A 22,165-nucleotide genomic window follows, 5' to 3' on the forward strand; every position below is an offset into this window, starting at 1 on the left:
TCCCCAAGACAATGATTTAGGTGGGACCTTTGGGAGGTGGTGAGGTCACAGGGCGGGGGCCCTTGTGGATGGGATTAGTGCCCATATAAGGGAGACCCCAGAGAGACTCCTCACCTCTTCCACCAGGTGAGGATGAAGCAAGAAGGCACCATCTGTGAACCAGAAAATAGGCCCTTTCCAGGCGCTGAATCTGACTTGATCTTAGACTTCCCCGGCACCCAGTTTATGGGATTGTGCTATAGCAGCCCAAATGGACTAAGACAGGGGGACAGCTGCTCACATCTCACTGGGTTGCAGGTGGGGATGGTGTCTTGTCCAGGAAAGGGAGACTGAGGTCGAGGTCAGCCAGTGCATTTCCTGTCTCATGCAGCCCTGTTGCTGGGGACCGAGGAGGGACCTGGGAAATAGGCACTGACAGCCTTGTCCCAGTGGCTCTACCTAGACCCACTTCTTCAGCAGCTCAATCTATGGTCAAGTAAGGTCAGGAAGCCCAGGACCCATGGGCTACAGGTCAGCAGAGGGCTCACTTGTCCCCCTTCTCTGCAGTTCCTGACAGCCTCCTCATGAAGGTGCTGAGCCAGCGTCTGGACCAGCAGGACTGCATCCAGAAAGGCTGGGTGCTGCACGGCGTCCCACGGGACCTGGACCAGGCACACCTGCTGAATAGCCTGGGCTACAATCCCAACAGGTGAGCGGCCTCAGCCAAGCCCGCAGCCCTGGCCAAGCCCCTGGGCACCCCCGCTCCAGGGCTCAGCTGAAGGGGTCCAGGTTACACAAGCCTTCACGTGTTCCTGAAGTGGAATGTCTCCTGGTCACCCCCATTCCCACTCACCCCATCTGCCCGGTGGACTAGGAGTCAGGCTTGGGTTCAAATACTGGCTTTCACTCTCCTTGCTGGACCCTCATCTGTAAAACAGTAATAAATACCAGTCTTGCCTTCTTTGGGAAATTGTTATACAAATCAACTGATGTTTTCTTCTACTATTTTTACAGTTTCATTTTTACATTTAAATCTTTGATGCAGCTGATACTTATTTTGACGTGAGTAGGCAGTATGAGTCGCCTTTTTTTCCCCCCAAATGGTTAACCATTTGTTCGGACTGTTGACTATCATTGGATGTTCTGTCTTCCCTCTACTAGTTTGAACTTGAGAGCTCATCGCAATTGTATATATTGTGGAGAGCAATGAAGCCCACCCAAGTAAAAGCAAACAAAGGCTATTTAGTCTGAGCTTGCAATAGCAAGGGGTCAGCCACCATTGCTTGGCATTTTGGCAGAGACTCACAGGCAGGCACCAGAGGTGACAGCATTCTAGTGGAAGGTGGGAAAAGCTTCGGTTCTACTGTGCCCCAATTGGAGGCTGTTGGCTTGGGGAAGCTGGGTGGGCTAACTAGAGGCGGGGCCTCCTATGTGATGGGTTAAGGGAACATATTTGGCTTTCTCTGGTTGGTCCTACCTTGCAAATGGTGGCAAAAATGAGGGAAGCTATCAAGTCCTGATCAAGTCCTGGCCCTTTGGGGCTGATTGCTGCAGCGATTGTGGTCTGACTCCCTGGGCAGGTTGCAGGTTGTGGGTTCCAGTTCTGTTTTTATATATGGTCTGACCATCGTCAAACTGTGTGTTTAGTCTCTCAATATACTGGGCCTGTGTCTGAACTTTCTCTTGTCTGAATGTCTATTTCTGCAGTAGTACCACTCTGTTTAACTGCTTTACTTTTGTCATATATTATATTTCAATAGTCAATGCAGGGTAAGGCCCTCTCATTAATCTTTATTGTCTATTTTATATATTTATTATTCCAACTGAAAACTATAGTGATTTTATCATGTACAAAAAGAAACTGCCATTGAAATTTTAGCTGGAATTGCCTTAGATTTTCAAATTGATCTGTGATATGATTTGGCTCTGGGTTCCCACCCAAATCTCGTCTTGAACTATAATCCCCACATGTTAAGGAGGAACCTGGTGGGAGGTGATTGGATCATGGGGGCGGTTTCCCCCATGCTGTTCTCTTGATAGTGAATGAGTTCTCATGAGATCTGATGGTTTTAAAGTGTGGCACCTCCCCATTTGTTCTGTCTCTCCTGCTGCCATGTAAGATGTGCTTTGCTTCCCCTTTACCTTCTGCCATGACTGTAAGTTTCCTGAGGCCTCCCCAGCCATGTGGAACTGTGAATCAATTAAACCTCTTTCCTTTATAAATTACCTAATCTCAAGTAGTTCTTTATAGCAGTGTGAAATGAACTAATATTACACGTTACAGTTTGACATGGCTATATCCTGTCTTTGCTTCTAGTGAAAATATCAACACTTCCTTGGGTCTTGCATTTTTTATTTTTTTTCTAGGTGTATTATCTCTTGTTCTTCTTACTGATATTATAGTAAGATCTTTTCATTCCGTATTTTCTAAGTGGGTTTTTCAAGAGTGTAGAAAAGACATTGATTTTGGCTTACTTATTTTGTACTCCAGCCACCTTCTCAAACCGTCCTACTGTTTTGGATAGTTTTTCAGTTGATTCTCTTGGGTTTTTCAGGTAGATGATTATGTCATCTACAAATACTCATGCTTTTGCCTCTTCCTTTTCAATATTTATACTTTTCATTTTACTCTTGTTGGGCGGTACTTTCAGAACAGGGTGTCATGATCGACAGGGTGGTTTTTCCTGACCATAAGGGCTGTCCTGGTACTGCTGACATTAAGGTGCTACTGGCTTTTGGTTTGAAGTGCATACAATTTGTATGAAGTTAAAGAAGTATAGCACCGTGATTTAAAATCTCTTGTTAATGTTGAATTTTATCAAGAGCTTTTCAGCATCCTTTAAAATTATTTTTTCTCTTTTTGACATATTGATATTATAAATTATGTTAATAATAGTAAGCCAATCTTTTGTTCCTATAATAACTGGTTTGGTCATGGCATATTGTTCTTTCATGGTATATTATTCTACTGCTTGTGGCAGATAGAATTTTGACCCTTATGACCTTTACCCCCCTGCTGTCATGCCTCTGAATGTATATTATATGACAAAAGGGACTTTGCGTATATACTTAAGATTACTAATCAGTTGACCTTAAAATAGAAAGGTCAACCTGGACTATCTGGGTGGGCCCAGAATAATCACACAAACCCTTAAAAGCAGAGTTCCCTCCTGACTGAGGGCAGAAGAGGAAGTCAGAGAGATTTCTAAGCATGACATAGCATTGGTGGCTCAAAGATGGGGGCCATGGAAACTGTGAGAAGAAATTAATTCGACCAACAAACAGTGAGCCCCAGGTGAGAACTACAGCTCTGGCTTGACCTAAGTCCAGTTAGACTCATACCAGATTTCTGACCTACAGAAACTGTGAGATAATACATTTGATTATCTTTTTTTCTTTTCTTTCTTTCTTTCTTTCTTTTTTTTTTCTTTTTTTGAGACGAGTATCACTCTGTCGCCCAGGCTGGAGTGCAGTGGCATGATCTCTGTTCACTGCAACATCTACCTGCCAGGTTCAAGTGATTCTCCTGCCTCCTCCTCCTGAGTAGCTGGGATTACAAGTGTGTGCCACCACGCATGGCTAATTTTTGTATTTTTATTAGAGACGGGTTTCACCATGTTGGCCAGGCTGGTCTTGAACTCCTGACCTCAGGTGGTCCACCCGCGTTGGGCTTCCAAAGTGCTGGGATTACAGGTGTGAGCCACTGCACCTAGCCAAATATGAGTATCATTTTTTTTCTTTTTTTTTCTTTTTTTTTTTGAGATGGAGTCTCGCTCTGTCTCCCACGCTGGAGTGCAGTGGTGCGATCTTGGCTCACTGCAAGCTCTGCCTCCCAGGTTCATGTCATTCTCCTGCCTCAGCCTCCTGAGTAGCTGGGACTACAGGCGCCCACCACCATGCCTGGCTAATTTTTTGTATTTTTAGTAGAGATGGAATTTCACCATGTTAGCCAGGATGGTCTTGATCTCCTGACCTCGTGATCTGCCCACTTGGCCTCCCAAAGTTCTGGGATTACAGGTGTGAGCCACCATACCCAGCCCAAATCTGAGTATCTTTAAGCAGCTAAGTTTATCATAACATGATAATGGCAGTGCAAGAAATTAACATGCTGTTGGATTGTATTGGCTACATTTTTATTTAGTTTTTTTGCATTAATATGCATATATAGTATGGATTAGAATTTTTCCACATTCTTGTGCTTTGTTAGGCTTTAGTATCAGTAATGTGAAAGTTTCATAGATTTTCTTTCTTTCTCCATATCTGAGAGAGTTTTTAAAAGTCCAGCAGTAACTGTTTTTAGGATCTGGCACTTACGGGGCAGAGGTAGCTTGTTAACAATTTGATTGATTTTGTTCATGGTGTTTGGTCAATTCAGATTTCTCTCTTTTCTTGTGCAATTGATCTCTTCCTAGAAAATCATCCCTTTCCCTATCTTTAAATATATTAACATAATTTGAATATCTTGTGCCATTAATTTTTATTGTGTTTCCTACAGTTTTTGCTTTATGTGTTTTGGTGCTATGTTATTTAGTGCATAAAGGTTTCTGTCAGCTATGTGTTCATTGTGAAATGTATTCTTGATGAAAGTGACCGTCAGTGACAGACAGCTAATTATCTACCCCAACATTTGTTCTAACTTTCCTCCTCAATACAAAAGATCAATTTTCTGAAGAGTACATTGGTGTCTGAAAATAAAAGATCCCATTTTCCAGTCTCCTTTACAGCTATATGGAGCCACAAAACTAAGTTCTGGCCAATGAGATATAAGCATATAGTTGTGTGGTTTTTCCAGGAAACCTGCTTTAAGGCATCTAACTCAGCTGGAAGGTGTTAGCTTTTTTTGTTGTTATTTTGCCTTTCCTTTCTTTTCGATTTTCCTGAAGTTAATAATCATCTTGCTTTTTCACTTGTCTAGTTTTCTTTGTATCTATTAGTTAATTATTTCCACATTTCATAATAGCCTTTCAGAACAATTTCCCACAAAGTCCATCATATTGTGTAATCTATCAGTTTCAGGTTGTTTTTTCTTCTTGGTCACTCCCATTCCTCTCCTGTTTGGACTGGATTTTTTTCTAGGCTTACTGCATAGTTGATCATCAAGAGCTTTTCTTTACTATAATCAGAGGAATTCCCCTTGGCTTTCTTTTGAGTTGGAGTCTCTGTTTCCTAAGTCACACATCTTCCTTTTATATACCTCCTTGATTTGACAAAGCATAACCTCTAGTTGCTTCTTAAGTTAAAAAGATGGTTTAAAAGCAGTAGGCTGTTACACTGGCAACACATGTGTTCTAAATTGAAGAAGTCACCCTTTATGCCTGTACACAACAATCATTTTGGGATTGTTATTCACTGCTACACTGAAGATTCTCTTTACCTCTCTCCCATGTTAGATATTTTATTTCTATATCACATGGCTTCCTTTTTCTTGGTTTACTACCTTGTTTTGGTTGAACACATCTATCAGTAACTTCCTGAGAAAGAGTGTATGGGAGGTAAATTTTGAGGGGCCTTACTATTCTATCTGAAAGTGTCTATTCTATCTTTATACTTGTTGGATAGATTGACTGGGTGAGAAATTATAGGCTGGAAATGATTTTCCCGTCGAATTTTGAATCTCCAATGTTGCTAAGAAGTCCAATGCCGATCTGATCCTGATCCTTTATATGTGACTTTTTTCTTTCTGTGGAAGTTTGTAGGCTCTTTCCTTTGTCTCCAGGGTTCTGAAATTTCACAGTGAAATTTCATTATATCCTCGGTATAGGTCAGATTTACTCCACTGTACCAGAAATTAATCTCGAAACCTGTGTCCTTCAGTCCTGGGACATTTTCTTGAATTATTTTGTTAATGATTTTTTTCCCTTTTTTCTATTCTCTCTGTAACTCCTGTTATTTGGGCATTGGATCTTCAGGACTGGCCTTCTAAATGTTGTAAAAATATCTTTTTTCCTTTGTATTTTGTGTGTGTGTGTGTGTGTGTGTGTGATCAATTACTGCTTTTTGTTTTGTTTGGCTCTACTTTCTGGGAGATTTCCTCAACTTTCTCTTCCAACATTTTTATTGAATTCTAATTTCTGCTCTTGGGTTTGTTTATTTCTGTAATATTCAGAAATAACAAAAATATTATTTCTGTAATATTTTTGTTTTCTGAATATTCCTTTTATAGTTTCTTGATTTTGTTTTGTGGATTTTTTTATCTCTTAAAATTTGATTTTGTTGGGAGGATGGGGAGATAGGGTTTTTTCCTCTTCCTTTCTGCATAATCAGTTTCTATAGAATTTTTGTTTGTCTTGGTCTTATTCTTTCTCAGCAGAGTCTTTTTTTACCCTTAGATGTTGGATTACCCTTGGTTGTTTGCTCATGTCTAAGCATGGGAGACTGAAAAAGCGATTTGGAAGCTCTGAGTGCATGGATAGAGCCCACAGGCTTAGTCTTCACTGTAGGGTGATATCATTGGGGTGATAAAATTGGGCCATCACTCCCACCAAGTGTCAACATCTTTAGGTATTTTCCTCTGGGCTGCTCAGATTCCCCAGAGAGGACTCATGCAGTCTCCTGCTGGAGGATAAAGGCCTTCTGCCAGGACCACCTCTCTGGGGGTCCAGGGGAGAAGCAGGACAGTGGGAAGGGCGGGGGAGGGGTCTCACATACTGCATGCAGTTTGCATACTTTTACCTAATTCCCTTGTGTTTGCCATAGACTCAAGCTCTCAACTGTGCTTGGCATTCTTCATCCCAAAGAGCCTGCATTTTATCCTCTCTAGAGAATAAATGTTTCATTTCTTCCCAAGTGGAGGAGAGACATTCACTCACCTGGATGAGTGAGGAAAGGATCTAGGACTCACTCTCTTCTCAAACAAATTTCAACCAAGCCCCCTTATTTTAGCCACCAGCTCCCAGGTGGCACCTGTGCCTGAGCCTTTTGAGGATTTTCTGGGGAAGATGAGGTTGATTCTCAGTTTTCCTATTACTGATTTAGGATTTGGCTTTCTGAGTCCACCTCAGCTCGTTGCCTGTGGTCCAAGTCTGCTTTCCAGCATCGAAAAAGGAAAGTCCTTTGTCTGATTGCCTTCCTCTTCCCTGTTCTTTCTGTGCTTGTGGGTTAGTTTTTCAAAGTGCCTTTCTTGTCATTTTTCTGTGGGATTTGGGGAAGAAACAAAATCTGGTGCGGTTTTCAAAAAGCCATTTTTATCTGGAATCCAAACTCTGATTTGTTACATTTGCATGTTCCTAAGTTTTACTTTCAACTATTTTGCTTCTCTTATTTTTTGTTGATGACACTACTAAAAAGCTATGTGGAAGCTCTGGTTGCATGGGTGGAGCCCGTAGACGTCGTCTTCACTGTAGACAGAATGAAATTGGGTTTGATATTTTTTCTTCAATCTGAGTGTCTTTTTCCTTGAATAGTTGAGTCTATCCCACTTATTTTTGCTTTTCTTACTTTATTTTGTGCTTCATTATGGTTTCCTTTGTTTTCCATCTTTTCTTTATGGGATGTGTTTTGAGTTTTGTTCTTGTTATTATTAGCTTCTTACCTGCCCCACTTCCATTAATTTAGAAGATATCTGTTTGTAGTTCTAATAGTCTCTTCAACATGACTTGATTAAACCTTATTTCTCAGTTTGTTGATTTTGAAATGCAGCAGAATATCTTGACCCCTTCATATGAAAGATGTCGGCTGGGCGTGGTGGCTCACACCTGTAATCCCAGTACTTTGGGAGGCCAAGGCGGGTGGATCACGAGCTCCAGAGTTCAAGACCAGCCTGGACATTATGGTGAAACCCCGTCTCTACTGAAAATACAAAAATTAGCCGGGCATGGTGGTGGGTGCCTGTAGTCCCAGCTACTCAGGAGGCTGAGGCAGGGAACTCCTTGAACCCAGGAGGCGGAGGTTACAGTGAGCCGAGATCGTGCCACTGCACTCCAGCCTGTGCAACAGAGCAAGACTCCGTCTCAAAAGAAAAAAAAAAAACGATGTCAAAAAAGGATCCCACATGTACTGCCTCCTCATCCCCCTTCTCCAACCATTCTCCATTTTGGGGGAGCCAGGGACAGATATATCCTGAAATTTTTCTGTGCCAGTCTATTATACACAGATTATTGTTTTTAATCAGTATTGATTAAACTTTTCTTTCTAGAAATATAACAGTTATATTCTGTTTTTAACTATAATTGCTATACTTACAAAGTTTTTATTCTCTCTAAAACTGGATTAAGATTTCAACACCAGCTGTTTATATATTTCAACCTCTTCATTTATTAATTTTGATTTTGCCTTTCATTTGAATGGATTATGTCTTTGAGTCATTTTCAGCAAGGGTACATAGATACTAAACTTCCTGAATTCTTGCATACTTGAGAATGTCTCTCTGTTATTTTTACTTGTAAACAACATCTGGCAAAGAATTCTTTGATCATATTCCTTTCTTTCTCCCCTCAAGCTCCTCCCCGGCCCTCCGTGTTCCAAATCCCTTCTACATAGACTCTGACATGTTGCCAGATGTCTGTCTTGTCCGTCCTTCCGTCTGTCCGTCCTTCCTTCCTTCCTTCCCTTCCTCCCTTCCTCCCTCCCTTCTTCCCTCCATTCTTCCTTCCTTCCTTTCTTCCTTTCTTCCTTCCTTTCTTCCTTGCCTTCTTCCTTCCTTCCTTCTTTTCTTTTCTTTCATTTTCTCTTTCTTTCTTTCTTTCTTTCTTTCTGTCTGTCTGTCTGTCTGTCTGTCTCATTCTATCACCCAGGCTAGAGTGGCGCAATCTCAGCTCACTGCAACCTTCCCCTCCTGGCTTCAAGTGATTCTCCTGCCTCCGCCTCCTGATGTGTGCCACCATGCACAGCTAATTTTCGTATTTTTAGTAGAGACAGGGTTTCACCATGTTGACCAGGCTGGTCTCGAACTCCTGACCTCAGGTGATCCACCCGCCTCGACCTCCCAAAGTGCTGGGATTACAGGCATGAGCCACCGCGCCCGGCCTATTCATGTGTTTCTTTTGCCTGGGTGTTCATGAGATCTGTCTGTCTCTCTCTGCCTGTCTGTGTTCCCTACCCCCTTCTCTTTAAGTTCATTTACAATCACCAGGCCATAGCTCAGTCTTGGTTCTCCTTATTACTTTTCTCTGGACATTAGGAACCCTTTCACTTACGGTGTTTCAGGAGAGTTTTCTTCTAGTAGATATATTAATGTTTTTCAGGTTCCTTTGCTTGGTTTTCTTCTTCAGTAAGACCAATTATGTGTGTGTAAGATATTTGTCATCAGCTTTTCATAATTTGGATTTTCTGCTGGTGGCTTTTATCTTACTCTTTGGGTATTATTTTCTCGACTCTGACCTTCATGGTAACTGACTGTTCTCTGCTGTGTTTATTTATTGCGGCTTTTCATTTGATTTTTTGTTTCCATAATGCTTTTACTTTTCCCTTAGGTATTTTTCCTTCATTTTGTTAGCTTTTTTGCATCTCCTTTTAAAAAATCTCATCATCTTTTCTTTCATTTCCTGTATCATGGAGCCCATTCTCTTTAAATTATTTAGAACATTCTGGTAAGGTTTTATCTAAAATGTTCTTATGTTTCCTGGAGTAATTTGTTTTCTAACGGCTATTCATTGTCTCTCTCTCTCTCCCTTTTTTTTTTTTTTTTTAACTTTTATGCCCCTTTCCTTCCATTTTTTGGTAGCACCTATAACTGGGTCCCAAGATGGATATATTTTGTAAATTCTTTACCTTTGAATAGGCCGGTTGTTTGTCTAAGAATAGTGTAAGTTGGCGTATTAGTTACCTATATTGCCGTAATAAATTACCACAACCTTGGTGGCTTAAAACAACACAAATTTATTGTCTTCAAATTCTGTAGTGCTAAAAATCATGGCACTGTCAGGGCTGCATTCCTTCCTGGAGGCTCTAGGGCAGAATCCGTTTCCTCACCTCTTCCACCTTCTAGAGGCTGCCCCCATTCCTTGGCTCACAGCCCCTCCCACCATCTTCAGAGGCCATAGTGCAACTCCAACGCTTCCTCTGTACTCATGTCCCCCTGAGACCAGAGCTGGGAAAGGGTCTCAGATTTTAAGGAGCTATGTGATTAGATTGGGCCCACCCAGATAACCTGAGATAATCTTACCATATCAACACAGTCCTTAACTTAATCCAGTCTGCAAAGTTCCTTGTTCCTTGTACGATAACCTATTCACAGAATCTGAGAATTAGGAGGTGAACATCTTGGAGTTGGGGGCAGGCATTATTCTGCCTTTCCGACAGTTAGAATCTCCTCAACTCTGAATTATATCCCTAGAGTTTGGGCTACCGAGCTTCCCATTGGAAGACTGAAACCTCTGTTTAGGCCCAGGGCAGCAGGGATCTGACAGTCTTAACCTGAGCATCCTGTTTTACTATCATTATTCCTGTGAAATTCCAGGGACCAAGTACCCAAAGGCTAAGTGTCCACCCTCTGTTCTTCCTAACACAGTTAATGCCACAGACATGGTTAATGTCACAGCACCAGCTGCATGGCTTTTTTTTTTTTTTTTTTTTTGAGAAGGAATTTTGCTCTTGTTGCCCAGGCTGGAGTGCAATGGCACGATCTTGGCTCACTGCAACCTCCGCCTTCCAGATTCAAGTGATTCTCCTGCCTCAGCCTCCCAAGTAGCTGGGATTACAGGCTCGTGCCACCACGCCCAGCTAATTTTGTATTTTTAGCAGAGATGGGGTTTCACCATCTGACATTGGTCAGGCTGGTGTCGAACTCCTGACCTCAAGGCTCCCAAAGTGCTGGGATTACAGGCGTGAGCCACTGCTCCCAGCCTGCATAGCTTCTTTGTGAGCTCATCAGCTACCTGAAGATGAAAGGCACTGGGGAGAATACACAACAATCACTTTAAAGAAGGCAGGGGCAGGGTGTCATTAACAGGTCAGGGGAGAGAATCTAGTGTTGGCTTTGTGAAGCCTGAGGGGAAACATGACCGTTTTACTTATGGAGCCCAAGCACCAGTACTACAGGGCCAACACGGGGGAGGGCACAGTGCTCAAAAGCACACAAGGAGGAATATTCAAGAACCATTTGATTTAGGGCAGGGGTGCAAGGAAGCCCTCCTCCGTTCACCACGGAGTGAAAATCACGTTCTAAAGACTAAGTAAATAATGCCAATTTAATTTATTTGACCCTAGAGCGAAGGACAGGTAGGAAGAAAAAATCTTTATTTACAATGTAGATTTAATCATATGCCGCTGTTAATCATCCTTTTGTAGTCATTGAGGGTGCATTTTCCTTCCTCTTTTCTCGTCTCTGTCCCTTCCGTTTCCAGCACCTTAGCTTTCAATTAAACATTTTTATGATTAACTCAGAAAGTAATTTTAGCCATAAACCTTCAAGTTCAGATACAGGCTAAGACAGAGAAATATTCTAAAATGAATCCACCTAGCACCGGGATGACTATCAGGACTGTAATTCTGGTTCGGCTGTGATGCCAATTATAAAACACTCTAGCTGGTGGTGTTGCTGTTTTTGACACCAGTAGGAAATCTTGACAGAATTATAGCCTAGAAATCAATCTGGGAATACGATACAGAAATCTATAATTCAGATAGGAAAACAATCTACAAAGGCTCTTTTTTTAAGGAAGGGTCGATGAAATTAGATTAACATAAATTTACATATATATCAATTTTATTATTAAAATATATTCACACTAGTAAATAGAGTTATTGGGGAAGGGTAAGCTACTCCGTGTATTGGACACAAAAATAGACCTCTTTGGCTTATCAGAAAACAAAGTTATTGTCTCCTTGTCAAATATAAATCTCTTCTTAGAGCTAATAAATGGATAGTGTTCAAATGCAATGTTTTGTCTGACTCCTACCTCATAAACCCGTGGCACATAATACTAAATTATATTCCACTGAGCAGTATCAATCTCTTGATTCCAACATCATACAGTAAGGGAAACAAACCAAGTAATTGATCTGTCGAAAAGAAGGAGAAAAAGTTATTTGAGAACAAATAAAATGGGCTATAAAGTTTGTTAAAACGTAATAATAATAGTAAAAAAAAAAAAAAAGGATGAAAGAAAGAAGAAAGAAACAAAGAAAGAACTGTGTTCACGGCTGCATCCAGAAACCTGCCCTCTGCCTGACTGTAAAATAATTCATTTCATGCGGCAAGTTTGTAGCCCAGTATTTTCTTTTAAAATTAATGCTTACTACAGAGAAAGAGTATAGGATTCTGATTGATGTTGGGAAGTTTGCCGTGTATGAGACCCGCTGTTTTTTTGCATCCTCTTTTCCCTCCATGCTGCAAGGAGGGAGGGGGCGGGGCAAGCTGTGACCTTAACCCTCCCCCGCAAGGTCTTGGTCATGCTATCTCAGAAATCCCTGGAAAAAGGTGTGAAAGGAGGGACCTAGATGAGTCAGTGGCAATGAAATTCAGCAAAATGGTAGCAGGGAGTTTTAATCTTGGTGTTGCTTTCTGGAGTATCTTTTTCTCTATTCATTGGACTACATTTTAGGACTCTCAGGAAACCACCCAAGAATGATATTTCTGATTAACTCATTTGGGTGCCAGGTCATTTTCTACAAACTGGAAACTACTATATAGGTTCCTTTGAGGATGTGGTGGTTTCTGAATTTTTATTTATTACTGTTGTTTAAATAAGATGGGTACATGTGTCCCACATCCAGAGGAGCCCAGAGAGGTTCAGTTGTCCCCGGAAAGGCAGTGACAGGTCTCTTCTCATTGCATATGGCTCCTCATTGTTGCTGGGCTTGTAGTTGTCGTTGTTGGCTTTTGCTAAACAGACCATCCACACGGAGACATTTCCTCCAGAAAGCCGGAGAGAACAGAGCTGCCGAGGGGAGGGAGGCTGGCAGTCACCCACCCCCAGGCACAAGGGGCTGGCACTTCCACACCCAGTGCAGCCTGCCGGGGCCAAGCCTGTCCCCTCGGGTCTGGAAGCTTTCTTTTTCGATTTGCAAGGGCAAAACTGCTATGGCTTTGCATAAGGCATCTCTGCTCTGCCTTTCTCAACTTCCTGTCTGCCTTTCCTTTCTCCTTCTTCATCTTTCAGTTCATTCTCCTTTTATTCTCTGACTGCCGTGAAGCAGCCCCTCCCACTTGGTTCCCAGATCACGTCCATTGAGGACACTTCTTCCCTTACCCTCCTCCTCTCTCCTGCCCCCTCCTGCTTCATAATCATCATTATCTTAACAACAAGAGTAATAATGTTGATATCTGGCCTTTACTGAGTGCTAATTATGCAGTTGTTTCCTATGTAATTCCGTCCATTCAACAGCCCAGTAAAGGAGGTTTGCTCAGGTGAAAGGCTGCTGGCTTTAGAGAAGCCATGTCCTTGCCCCAGGCCACACAGCCAGGTAAGATCCATGGAAGGGGCCAGCCCTGAACCCAGCTCTTTGCTCTGAACTGTTACATTTTATCCTTTATGCAATGGGATTGCATGTATCCCTCCCTGTTGGCTAGCTGGTTTGAAGAAGACACATTTAACCTCAATTTCCTTATCTGTTAAATGGGGCAATAATCTCTACTCTTTTAACCTCACAGCACTGCTGCTCTGGAGAGTAGATGGAGGATGTGTGCCTGTGGTTGATAGCTTGAAAGAGCTGTACGGATACTGTGGATGCTATGACCTGCTCTGCGTGTGAGTGCCCAGAGCACCTCCTGTCAGGGCCGACTCTCATTCAAATGTGTAGGGGAGAGTTTGTCTTCTCACCTGTTCTCACATAACAAGTTACACGCTAAGCCACGCCTGGTGGTACACACCTGTAATTCCAGCTACTTGGGAGGCCGAGGTAGGAGGATTGCCAGAGCCCAGGAATCAGAGGCTGCAGTGAGCTGTGATCATGCCCCTGCATCGCAGCCTGGGTGACAGAAGGAGACCTTGTCTCTCTGAAAATAAATAAATAAATAAATAAATAAATAAATAAATAAATAAATACATACATACATACATACATAAAGCACACACAGCCCCCGAATAGGATGCTACAGATTCATCTATATGTTAAGAAGTGTAAACACGTTTACTATGACACTTCCCCATGTGATGTTGGATTCCTGCTCAATACAGAGTCTAAGATGGCAAATATTGAAGGGATGACCCTCAAAGAGTATTTGCTGCATCCACTCACTATGGGTTGGTAGAAATAACTTTAAAAATATTTTTTCTCTAATGGCGACCTGCTTGCTTTCCTCATCTATGGAAGACATTTTAAAGATGCAAGGCTTGGAAGTGGGGAAGGTAGCCTGTTCTTCTCACTGGGTTGGAAGTGGGGAACATAGCCTGTTCTTCTCACTGGGTTGGAATTGGGGAACGTAGCCTGTTCTTCTGGTAGCAGATGGGGCGAATGACCTCGAAATAGTCAAAGACAAAATTGCCCTTTTGTTCAGGACCCCACTGAGCCAAGAAAACTGGATTTTTTTTTTTTTTTTCAATTCAAACTGAAGCAAACTGGAAATTTTTAATCAGGGCATTTAACAACGTTGATAAAATTATTCTGCTAAACGCAGTTTTGATTTTTTTGTTTTGATTATGTCAAATTTTAAAAGATGGAATATGGTGGTACTTTATGAAATTGAAAACCAGACTGGCATATAGTTTATAGGTCAGAGCTCCCTCATTTGACGTAATTTATTTCCGTATGACAGTTGCTTTTGGGGGACAACACAGTGAAACCCTTGGATAATGACTTTGTCATTTCTAACGTGGTCCAAACTAAGAAGGATGCTATAATTTCTTAAGGGGATGGCAGTAGGACCAAAGAAAAATTCAAATGCAAAGTAGAGAGGGTTTCTTGCCCGCCCCATTCTCTCTCTCTTTCATTATCACGGGTCCTTCCAGGAGGCGCTCATATTTCTGCAGCTGATCCTTATGCAGACTATGGATAATAAACAGCCCATTAATGGAGGCCTGAACTAGGAAATGGAGTTGGAATCAGCAGCAAAATCCAGTGGCTGACGAAGGTTAATAACTCCATTACTGCAGCTCTGGGCCCGAGCCGCCCGACGAGCAGGGTGTTAGCCTTATCTTACTCCTCATTAATTGAGCTAATAGAACCCGGGTGACCCTGCCTTGCTGCCATCATCCGAGAGTTTACCAGACATGGGCTGGAATACATATCATTGACTGTGTGCGCCATGGCGCCTTTTCTTTTTGGAAGAAAGCTCTTTCTTAAAGACGAGTTTGCTGCGAGCCTCGCCCTCACAGAAACCCCGTCCTAACAGAAGCCCCCATGCGGCCGACCGCAACAGGACCTGACGTCATTCTGACTTTGTCTCATGGGCAGTGGTGCAGCATAGGCCTGCCGTGCCCCTTCGCACCTCGAGACAGAGGTCCACTTGGGGGATTGAGGTCTTTGCCTCAAATTGGGCAGCTCTGGTGGAAGTGGCCATTGTTTCCACAGTGTCTGTGGACAAGGGTGAAAAAGAAAGTGGGGCATGTGTTGGGGGTGGGACCCACAGCCTTGCCTCTTCCAGGCTCTTCTCTTTGTTTAAACATTTGGCAGCCATCTCTCTTGTACCCCGAGTTTCCTTCCTTGCCCCCAGAGCTTCCTGATAGTTCACAGCCTGTTTCCCTCAGCCCTGCTTGGCTGCTCTACTGGCCAAGTGGTCTACAGGCAGCTACTTACCCTTTCTAAGCCTCAAGTCTCCTTAACCATCACATGGAGTAATAGCCCCGCCCACCATTTGCTGGGCTAATGGACATATTTGCTGGGAAAATATGTATTAGTGGGAATGATGAACTGGAAAATACTCTATACAACTGAGATAATGTTATCAACAGATTCAAAGTTGAAATCTGGGTTTGCTACAGAGAGCCAGGCTCAGTCTGTAGCCGGGGAGGCAGCAGGGGCAAAGGAACATCAGTGTGGAGTCACAGCAACTCATCTCTGATCTGCTTCTACTTGGCAAGTTCTTAGCTTCTCTGCACCTCAGTTTCCTCCATTAAAAACCAGGGACAGTGGGATTTGGGACATCAGGTGAGAGGACTCAGTGAGCTGATGCAGGGAGGCACTGGACACAGAGCTGGCATCGACAGGGGCTCCACCTGTGTGACCATATTTATTCCTCACATATTGGGAGCTCTGTGCCTTTCTGTAGAGATCAGAGCTTCTGAGAAGTACGGTCAACCCAATTCCTCATCAAAATACCAGTCGCAAGATTTTGTGGCTGTGGCTGGCCCCTCTGAGCAGCCTGCTTCCCTTGGGCTGGCTTTGCGGGGCAGAGTTGGAGAAAGGCAGTTCCTTATCCACCAGGTGACACACGGGGCAGGAGGACGATCTTGCAAGAAGACAAAGATGAAATCACATTCATGTCTGAGACTCCATGGGGCCAGGGGTCTAATATGGCTAATTTAAATAATTTTGGAGGCTCCAGAGCACAGAGGCTGTCCCAGGTTGTCTAGAACTTGGCCCCAAGTGTGGCTGGATAAGGGAAGTGGTTGGTGGGGGCTTAGTCAATTGCCTGTGAAGGGGAATCAAGAGTTTTTCATCATGACTTCAGAGCTGGGGGAAGAGGCCAGGCGCGGTGGCTCAAGCCTGTAATCCCAGCACTTTGGGAGGCCGAGGCGGGCGGATCAGGAGGTCAGAAGATCGAGACCATCCTGGCTAATACGGTGAAACCCGTCTCTACTAAAAAAATACAAAAAACTAGCCGGGTGAGGTGGCGGGCGCCTGTGGTCTCAGCTACTCGGGAGGCTGAGGCAGGAGAATGGCGTAAACCTGGGAGGCGGAGCTTGCAGTGAGCTGAGATCCGGCCACTGCACTCCAGCCTGGGCAACAGAGCGAGACTCCGTCTTAAAAAAAAAAAAAGGGCCGGGCGCGGTGGCTCAAGCCTGTAATCCCAGCACTTTGGGAGGCCGAGACGGGCGGATCACGAGGTCAGGAGATCGAGACCATCCTGGTTAATACGGTGAAACCCCGTCTCTACTAAAAAGTACAAAAAACTAGCCGGGCAAGGTGTCGGGCGCCTGTAGTCCCAGCTACTTGGGAGGCTGAGGCAGGAGAATGGCGTGAACCCGGGAGGCGGAGCTTGCAGTGAGCTGAGATCTGGCCACTGCACTCCAGCCTGGGCGACAGAGCGAGACTCCGTCTCAAAAAAATAAAACCAAACAAACAAACAAACAAACAAACAAAAAAGCTAGGGGAAGAGAGCCCTGTGAATCCTTTGAGGTCAGAAGGGAGGTGGTGTCTGGGTCATCCGGCCTGCAGTTAAGAAGGAGGTGCCCCCCTGGGCCTCGAGCCCGAGGTTGTGACCAGTAATAGTGGTGATAGGCCAGCAGCCCACCACCCCTGGAGTTGTAGCATTTTAATCTCTCGGTAAATAAACTCAGAACTGGAGTGGAAAAAGGAAAGTTCTCCCGTTATTTTCCTGCCTGGGGACCATTGACATTTTACCACTTATTTCCAATGTTTGTGTAAGAGGGAGTCCGGTGAGGATGATGTGGGCAAATGCGGGAGAGGCCGGTGCTGCTGCTTTGTTGGGTTAACACTTAGTTTATGACAGCCTGTTACTAGGTATGTTGTCTGTGTTTGAGAGCATAAGAGCAATTACTTTTGAAGCAGCGACATCAAAAAATGTACATAACCTTTGAACTCTGCCTCATGGATTTTTCTGAGTATAAAAATACAGTGAATTTCTGCAGAGAGAGTGCCCAGGCGACCGCAGGCACGGCTCTGCTGTCCCCAAGAGGCAGCCGAGGATTGGGAGGGAGCATTGCATGGTGCCTGGGGTAGGTGGGAAGAAGTTTCCGGGGAGCCATGGAGAGATGGCCTGTTCTATCAGGGAACTTAATCTTGAGGAAGAGATAGGGTCATGCCATATAGCAAGGGCTCTGTGTCGTCTTTTCTTGGTGAGTAATTTTGCTCGTTTAAAACGGACATGAGGCCAGGCACAGTGGCTCATGCCTATAATCCCAGCACTTTGGGAGGCAGAGGCTGAGGCAGGCGGATCACTTGAGGTCGGTAGTTCGAGACCAGCCTGGCCAACGTGGCGAAACCCCATCTGTACTAAAAATACAAAAATTAGCCGGGCATGGTGGTGCATGCCTGTAATTCCAGTTACTGGAGAGGCTGAGGCAGGAATATTGCTTGAATCCAGGAAGTGGAAATTGCAGTGAGCCAAGATTGCGCCACTGTACTCCAGCATGGGTGATAGTAATAAAAATAAAAAAGTAAATAAAAATAAAATAAACAGACACGATCCAGTCTCACTGCATTATACTGAAACTCAGTTTATTTACCACTTAACATTTTTTCCTAAGAGCTTTCTAAGAGCCCCCCAGTGCAGCCTGCATTGCTGGTTCGACTTTCCTGGTGACTCTTGGAGGTCAGGGAGAGCTTTCCAGGGTCCCTTTGCCATCCCCTGCTCTCAGCACAGCATTCTGGGTAAAATGCCTCTGGAGAGAAAGGGATGACTGTTCTCCATTTCCTGCTGTAGTGTCTGAGAGCCTTTACAGCCAGGAAATCTCCCCTCCTGCGCAACTGACTTCTCTTTTCCTACCTTTAAGGTTTACAACTCTTCATTGGGAAAGCGCATCTCAATTTCTTTCCCTCCTGTGGATTCCAAGCTCTTATTAGGGGCCCAGCGGGTTGTACTCAACTGGTAACAGTTGGGCCTAAGCCAGTGGTGAATAAGACGTTGGAGAAGATAAACATGCCTTCCCCGCTGCGGAAATCAGAGCTCCAAAGCAATCTCCATGCCTTGGGCGGAGAATGACAGGTGACCTTTAACAGAACAGAGCCCAGGGTAGCTGGCATTTGAATCGAGCTCTGATGGAGACGCCCCCATTTTTGGCAGGCGCGATGTTCGACCGTTCACTTAAATTTATTTCTCAGAGAAAGGCAAGAGGACAGAGACACCAAGATGACTCGGAGAAATCATATTTGTTTTTCTTTACCCATAGGGGACTTTGGGAGACATCAGAGTGTACTTCAATTTTCCATCTTCCTTAGAGGCATAACTAAAGTGCTGAACTGCTGAACTCGGCACTGTGCTTTAAAAGCTTGAGCCTCTGCCAGATTCAGGTGGCAGATGTCTAAAAGCTTGAAGCTCTTCTTCCTAAATATCACAGAAATTATTTAATATATAAAAAAAATTTTAAGAAGAATCTTCCACAAATATAAGTGCAGCCTTACTTTTTATGAGATTGTAAGACTCCAGGCATCGCCTCCTTGTTGGCTTTGAGATTCTGCAGTTTCCAGACCAGCCCCAACCCCCCATGAGCGGGAGGGTCAGAGCCACCCCCACCCCATGCTGGCCACCAGACAGTGTCCATCCAGGGGCGCTGGCATTGTGCCTCCTTTTCTCTCCTGGGCCTGTCTCAGGAGCATGGATTCTAGGTCATAGGGAAGGGCTTCATGATCCCAATAAAGGTCAGCCAGGCCAGGAACTCCTCCCAGACTAGAAGCTGGAGTGGGGAGCAGGAGAAATGGGGAGCATCCAGAAGCCAAGGGAAGAGGGGGATCCCATGCTTTCTCTTTTTCCCATCTACCACTCCCTTCTCCCCCCAACACCTTAGCACACCTGCCCACTTCCTGTTTCCTAAACACGGAGTTTTTACTCATGGTGTTTCTTCTTTTAGAACATCATGGGATTTCACACAAATCTTATCTTTTTACAAGGCCTGGCTCAAATGCCACCTGCTCCAGGAAGCCTCCCCTGATGCCTCTCCTTGCCCTGCACCTCCATAAGACTTTACATATTGTTCTCGTGATGGGAAGCAGCATAATAGGACAGTGGTTAAGAAAGAGGTTCTGAAGTCGGCAACTGAGTTGGAATGCCGGCTTTGCCATTTATGGGCTGTGTGATGCTGGTCAGGGTATTTGTTACTCTGAACCATAGTTTCCTCCCATGTAACACGGCAATGATTTTATTCAGTTAGAGAACAAATATTTATGGAACATCGATTGCATGCAGGCACTACTTGAGTTCTTGGGACTCAAAAGGAAACAAAACCTAAGACGCTTCAGGTGTCTGACATTCTGGCTGGAGTGAGAAAGTCTATTAACACCAGATGCATAATATATGGTGTGCTATGGAGAATAACACAGGATAAAAGGGAATAGGGAAGATGGACAGCTGGAAGGGAGAGGACAGGGTGGTTTGTTTATAGAGGGCCATCAGGGAAGGCCTTTCTGATGATGCTTGAGCAGAGGCTTAAATGGAGTAAGGGAATGAGCCATGGACAGATGTAGGCAAGAGTGGTCCAGGCCTGGAACCACAGTGCAAAGGCCCTGAGGTAGGAGTGTGCCTGGCAACTCTGATCAACATCAAGGAGGCCACTGGCTATAGAGCAGGGAGACTCGCAGGTGAGGTGCGAGAGGTCACAGGAGACCACAGACCCTGAAGGAATTGCGCTTTTCCTTGGAGTCATGTGGGAGCCACTGTGTGGGGCTTGAACAAATGACTGATGGGATCCAGATGATGTTGTGAAAGGATACCTAGTGGGTGGAGAATGGGCTCTAGGCAGGGGGACAAGGTAGCAGCTGGGAGGCCAGGTATGGGGCTGTTGACAATAATCCAGGAGAGAGGTGCCAGAGGCCTGGACCAGGGTGGTAGCTGTGGAGGTGGTGAGAAGTCCTTTGAAGGTAGAATTGGTACCATTGATTTGCTATCACACTGGATGTAGGACACGTGAGAAAGAGACGTGTTGCGGAGAGCTCCAATGCTTGCTGGGGCAGCAGGAAGAATGGGCTGCCCTTGTGCTGACCAGAGGAAGAGGCTAGAGGAACGGGGCTGGGGAGGGACCACTAGCTCAGTTTTGGGCATGATAAGCTTGAGATGCCTCTTAGAAATCTACTGGTTTACCGGGGCTGCCACAGCAAGGTACCACAGACGAGATATCTTAACAGAAGTTTATTTCTTCAGAGTCCTGGAGGCTGGAAGTCCAAGATCAAGGTGCCAGCAGGATTGGTTTCTTCTGAGGCCTCTCACTGCATCCTCACATGGTCGTCTGTCTGTGCACGTGTGCCCTGGGTGCCTCTCTACGTGTCCACATTTCTTCCTCTTATAAGGACTCCAGTCAGATTGGATTGGGGTCCACCCTTTAGGGCCCTTTTAACTTAACCACCTCTTTAAAGGCCCTGTGTTCAAATACAGTCATCTTCTGAGGTTCTGGGGGTTAGGGCTTCACAGATGAATTTGAACACAATTCAACCCTAACAACATCTACACAGTATATCACGTAGGCAGCAGGCTCTGAGTCTGGTAGTTCAGGAAGAAAAATTTGGGAATCACCAGAGTCTAACACCCAGTGAGCTCTCAAAGGCAGCTGAGCAACTGCTCTCATTGATGGTGGTGGCAGGAGCATTCTGGGGTGATATAGTTTAGCTGTGTCCCCACCCAAATCACATCTTGAATTCCCAAGTGTTGTGGGAGGGACCTGGTGGGATGTAATTAAATCATGGGGGCAGGTCTTTCCCATGCTGTTCTCGTGATAGTGAATAAGTCTCACAAGATCTGATAATTTCTTAAGGGGGAGTTCCCCTGCACAAGTTCTCTCTCTTTGCCTGCTGCCATCCATGTAAGATGTGACTTGCTCCTCCTTGCCTTACACCACGATCGTGAGGCCTCCCCAGGCATGTGGAAGTGTGAGTCTATTAATCCTCTTTCCTGTATAAATTACCCAGTCTCAGGTATGTTTTTATTAGCAGCGTGAAAACAGGCTCTGAAAGGAAGCTCCATCTTAGCCTTTCCCCTCTGGTGACCTCACACCACATGCTTGTCAATGGCCATTCATAATGGAGCCACACTGCCATAACAAAGTGGGAGCCTTGAGCCTTTTTTTTTTTTTTTTTTTTTTTTTTTTTTTGAGATGGAGTCTGGCTCTGTCGCCCAGGCTGGAGTGCAGTGGCCAGATCTCAGCTCACTGCAAGCTCCGCCTCCCGGGTTTACACCATTCTCCTGCCTCAGCCTCCCGAGTAGCTGGGACTACAGGCGCCTGCCACCTCGCCCGACTAGTTTTTTTTTTTTTTTTTTTGTATTTTTTAGTAGAGACGGGGTTTCACCGTGTTCACCAGGATGGTCTCGATCTCCTGACCTCGTGATCCGCCTGTCTAGGCCTCCCAAAGTGCTGGGATTACAGGCTTGAGCCACCGCGCCCGGCCGCCTTGAGCCTTTTGAAGGGAATTGCAGTCAGAACATTCTAGATAGATAGAGACCTGGTACTTTCCAGCTTACCTTCATTCTGCCTTCACATTT

At 44.5% G+C, this 22,165-nt stretch overlaps 2 protein-coding genes across 2 annotated transcripts in view; one reads left to right on the top strand and one right to left on the bottom strand.

The window, feature by feature from the left end:
• Positions 1 to 22,165, top strand: part of AK8 (adenylate kinase 8) — a 346,351-nt gene that overhangs the window by 273,921 nt on the left and 50,265 nt on the right. Inside the window, exon 12 of the mRNA XM_050760106.1 lies at positions 547 to 688. Within this exon, the coding sequence (XP_050616063.1) occupies positions 547 to 688 (142 nt within the window). The remainder of the gene's footprint in view (positions 1 to 546; positions 689 to 22,165) is intronic.
• GTF3C5 (general transcription factor IIIC subunit 5) overlaps positions 1 to 22,165 on the bottom strand; it is an 870,547-nt gene that overhangs the window by 270,506 nt on the left and 577,876 nt on the right. The gene's annotated exons all lie outside the window — the stretch shown is intronic.

This window comes from Macaca thibetana, chromosome 15, assembly GCF_024542745.1.
Source record: "Macaca thibetana thibetana isolate TM-01 chromosome 15, ASM2454274v1, whole genome shotgun sequence".
Taxonomy (NCBI): domain Eukaryota; kingdom Metazoa; phylum Chordata; class Mammalia; order Primates; family Cercopithecidae; genus Macaca; species Macaca thibetana.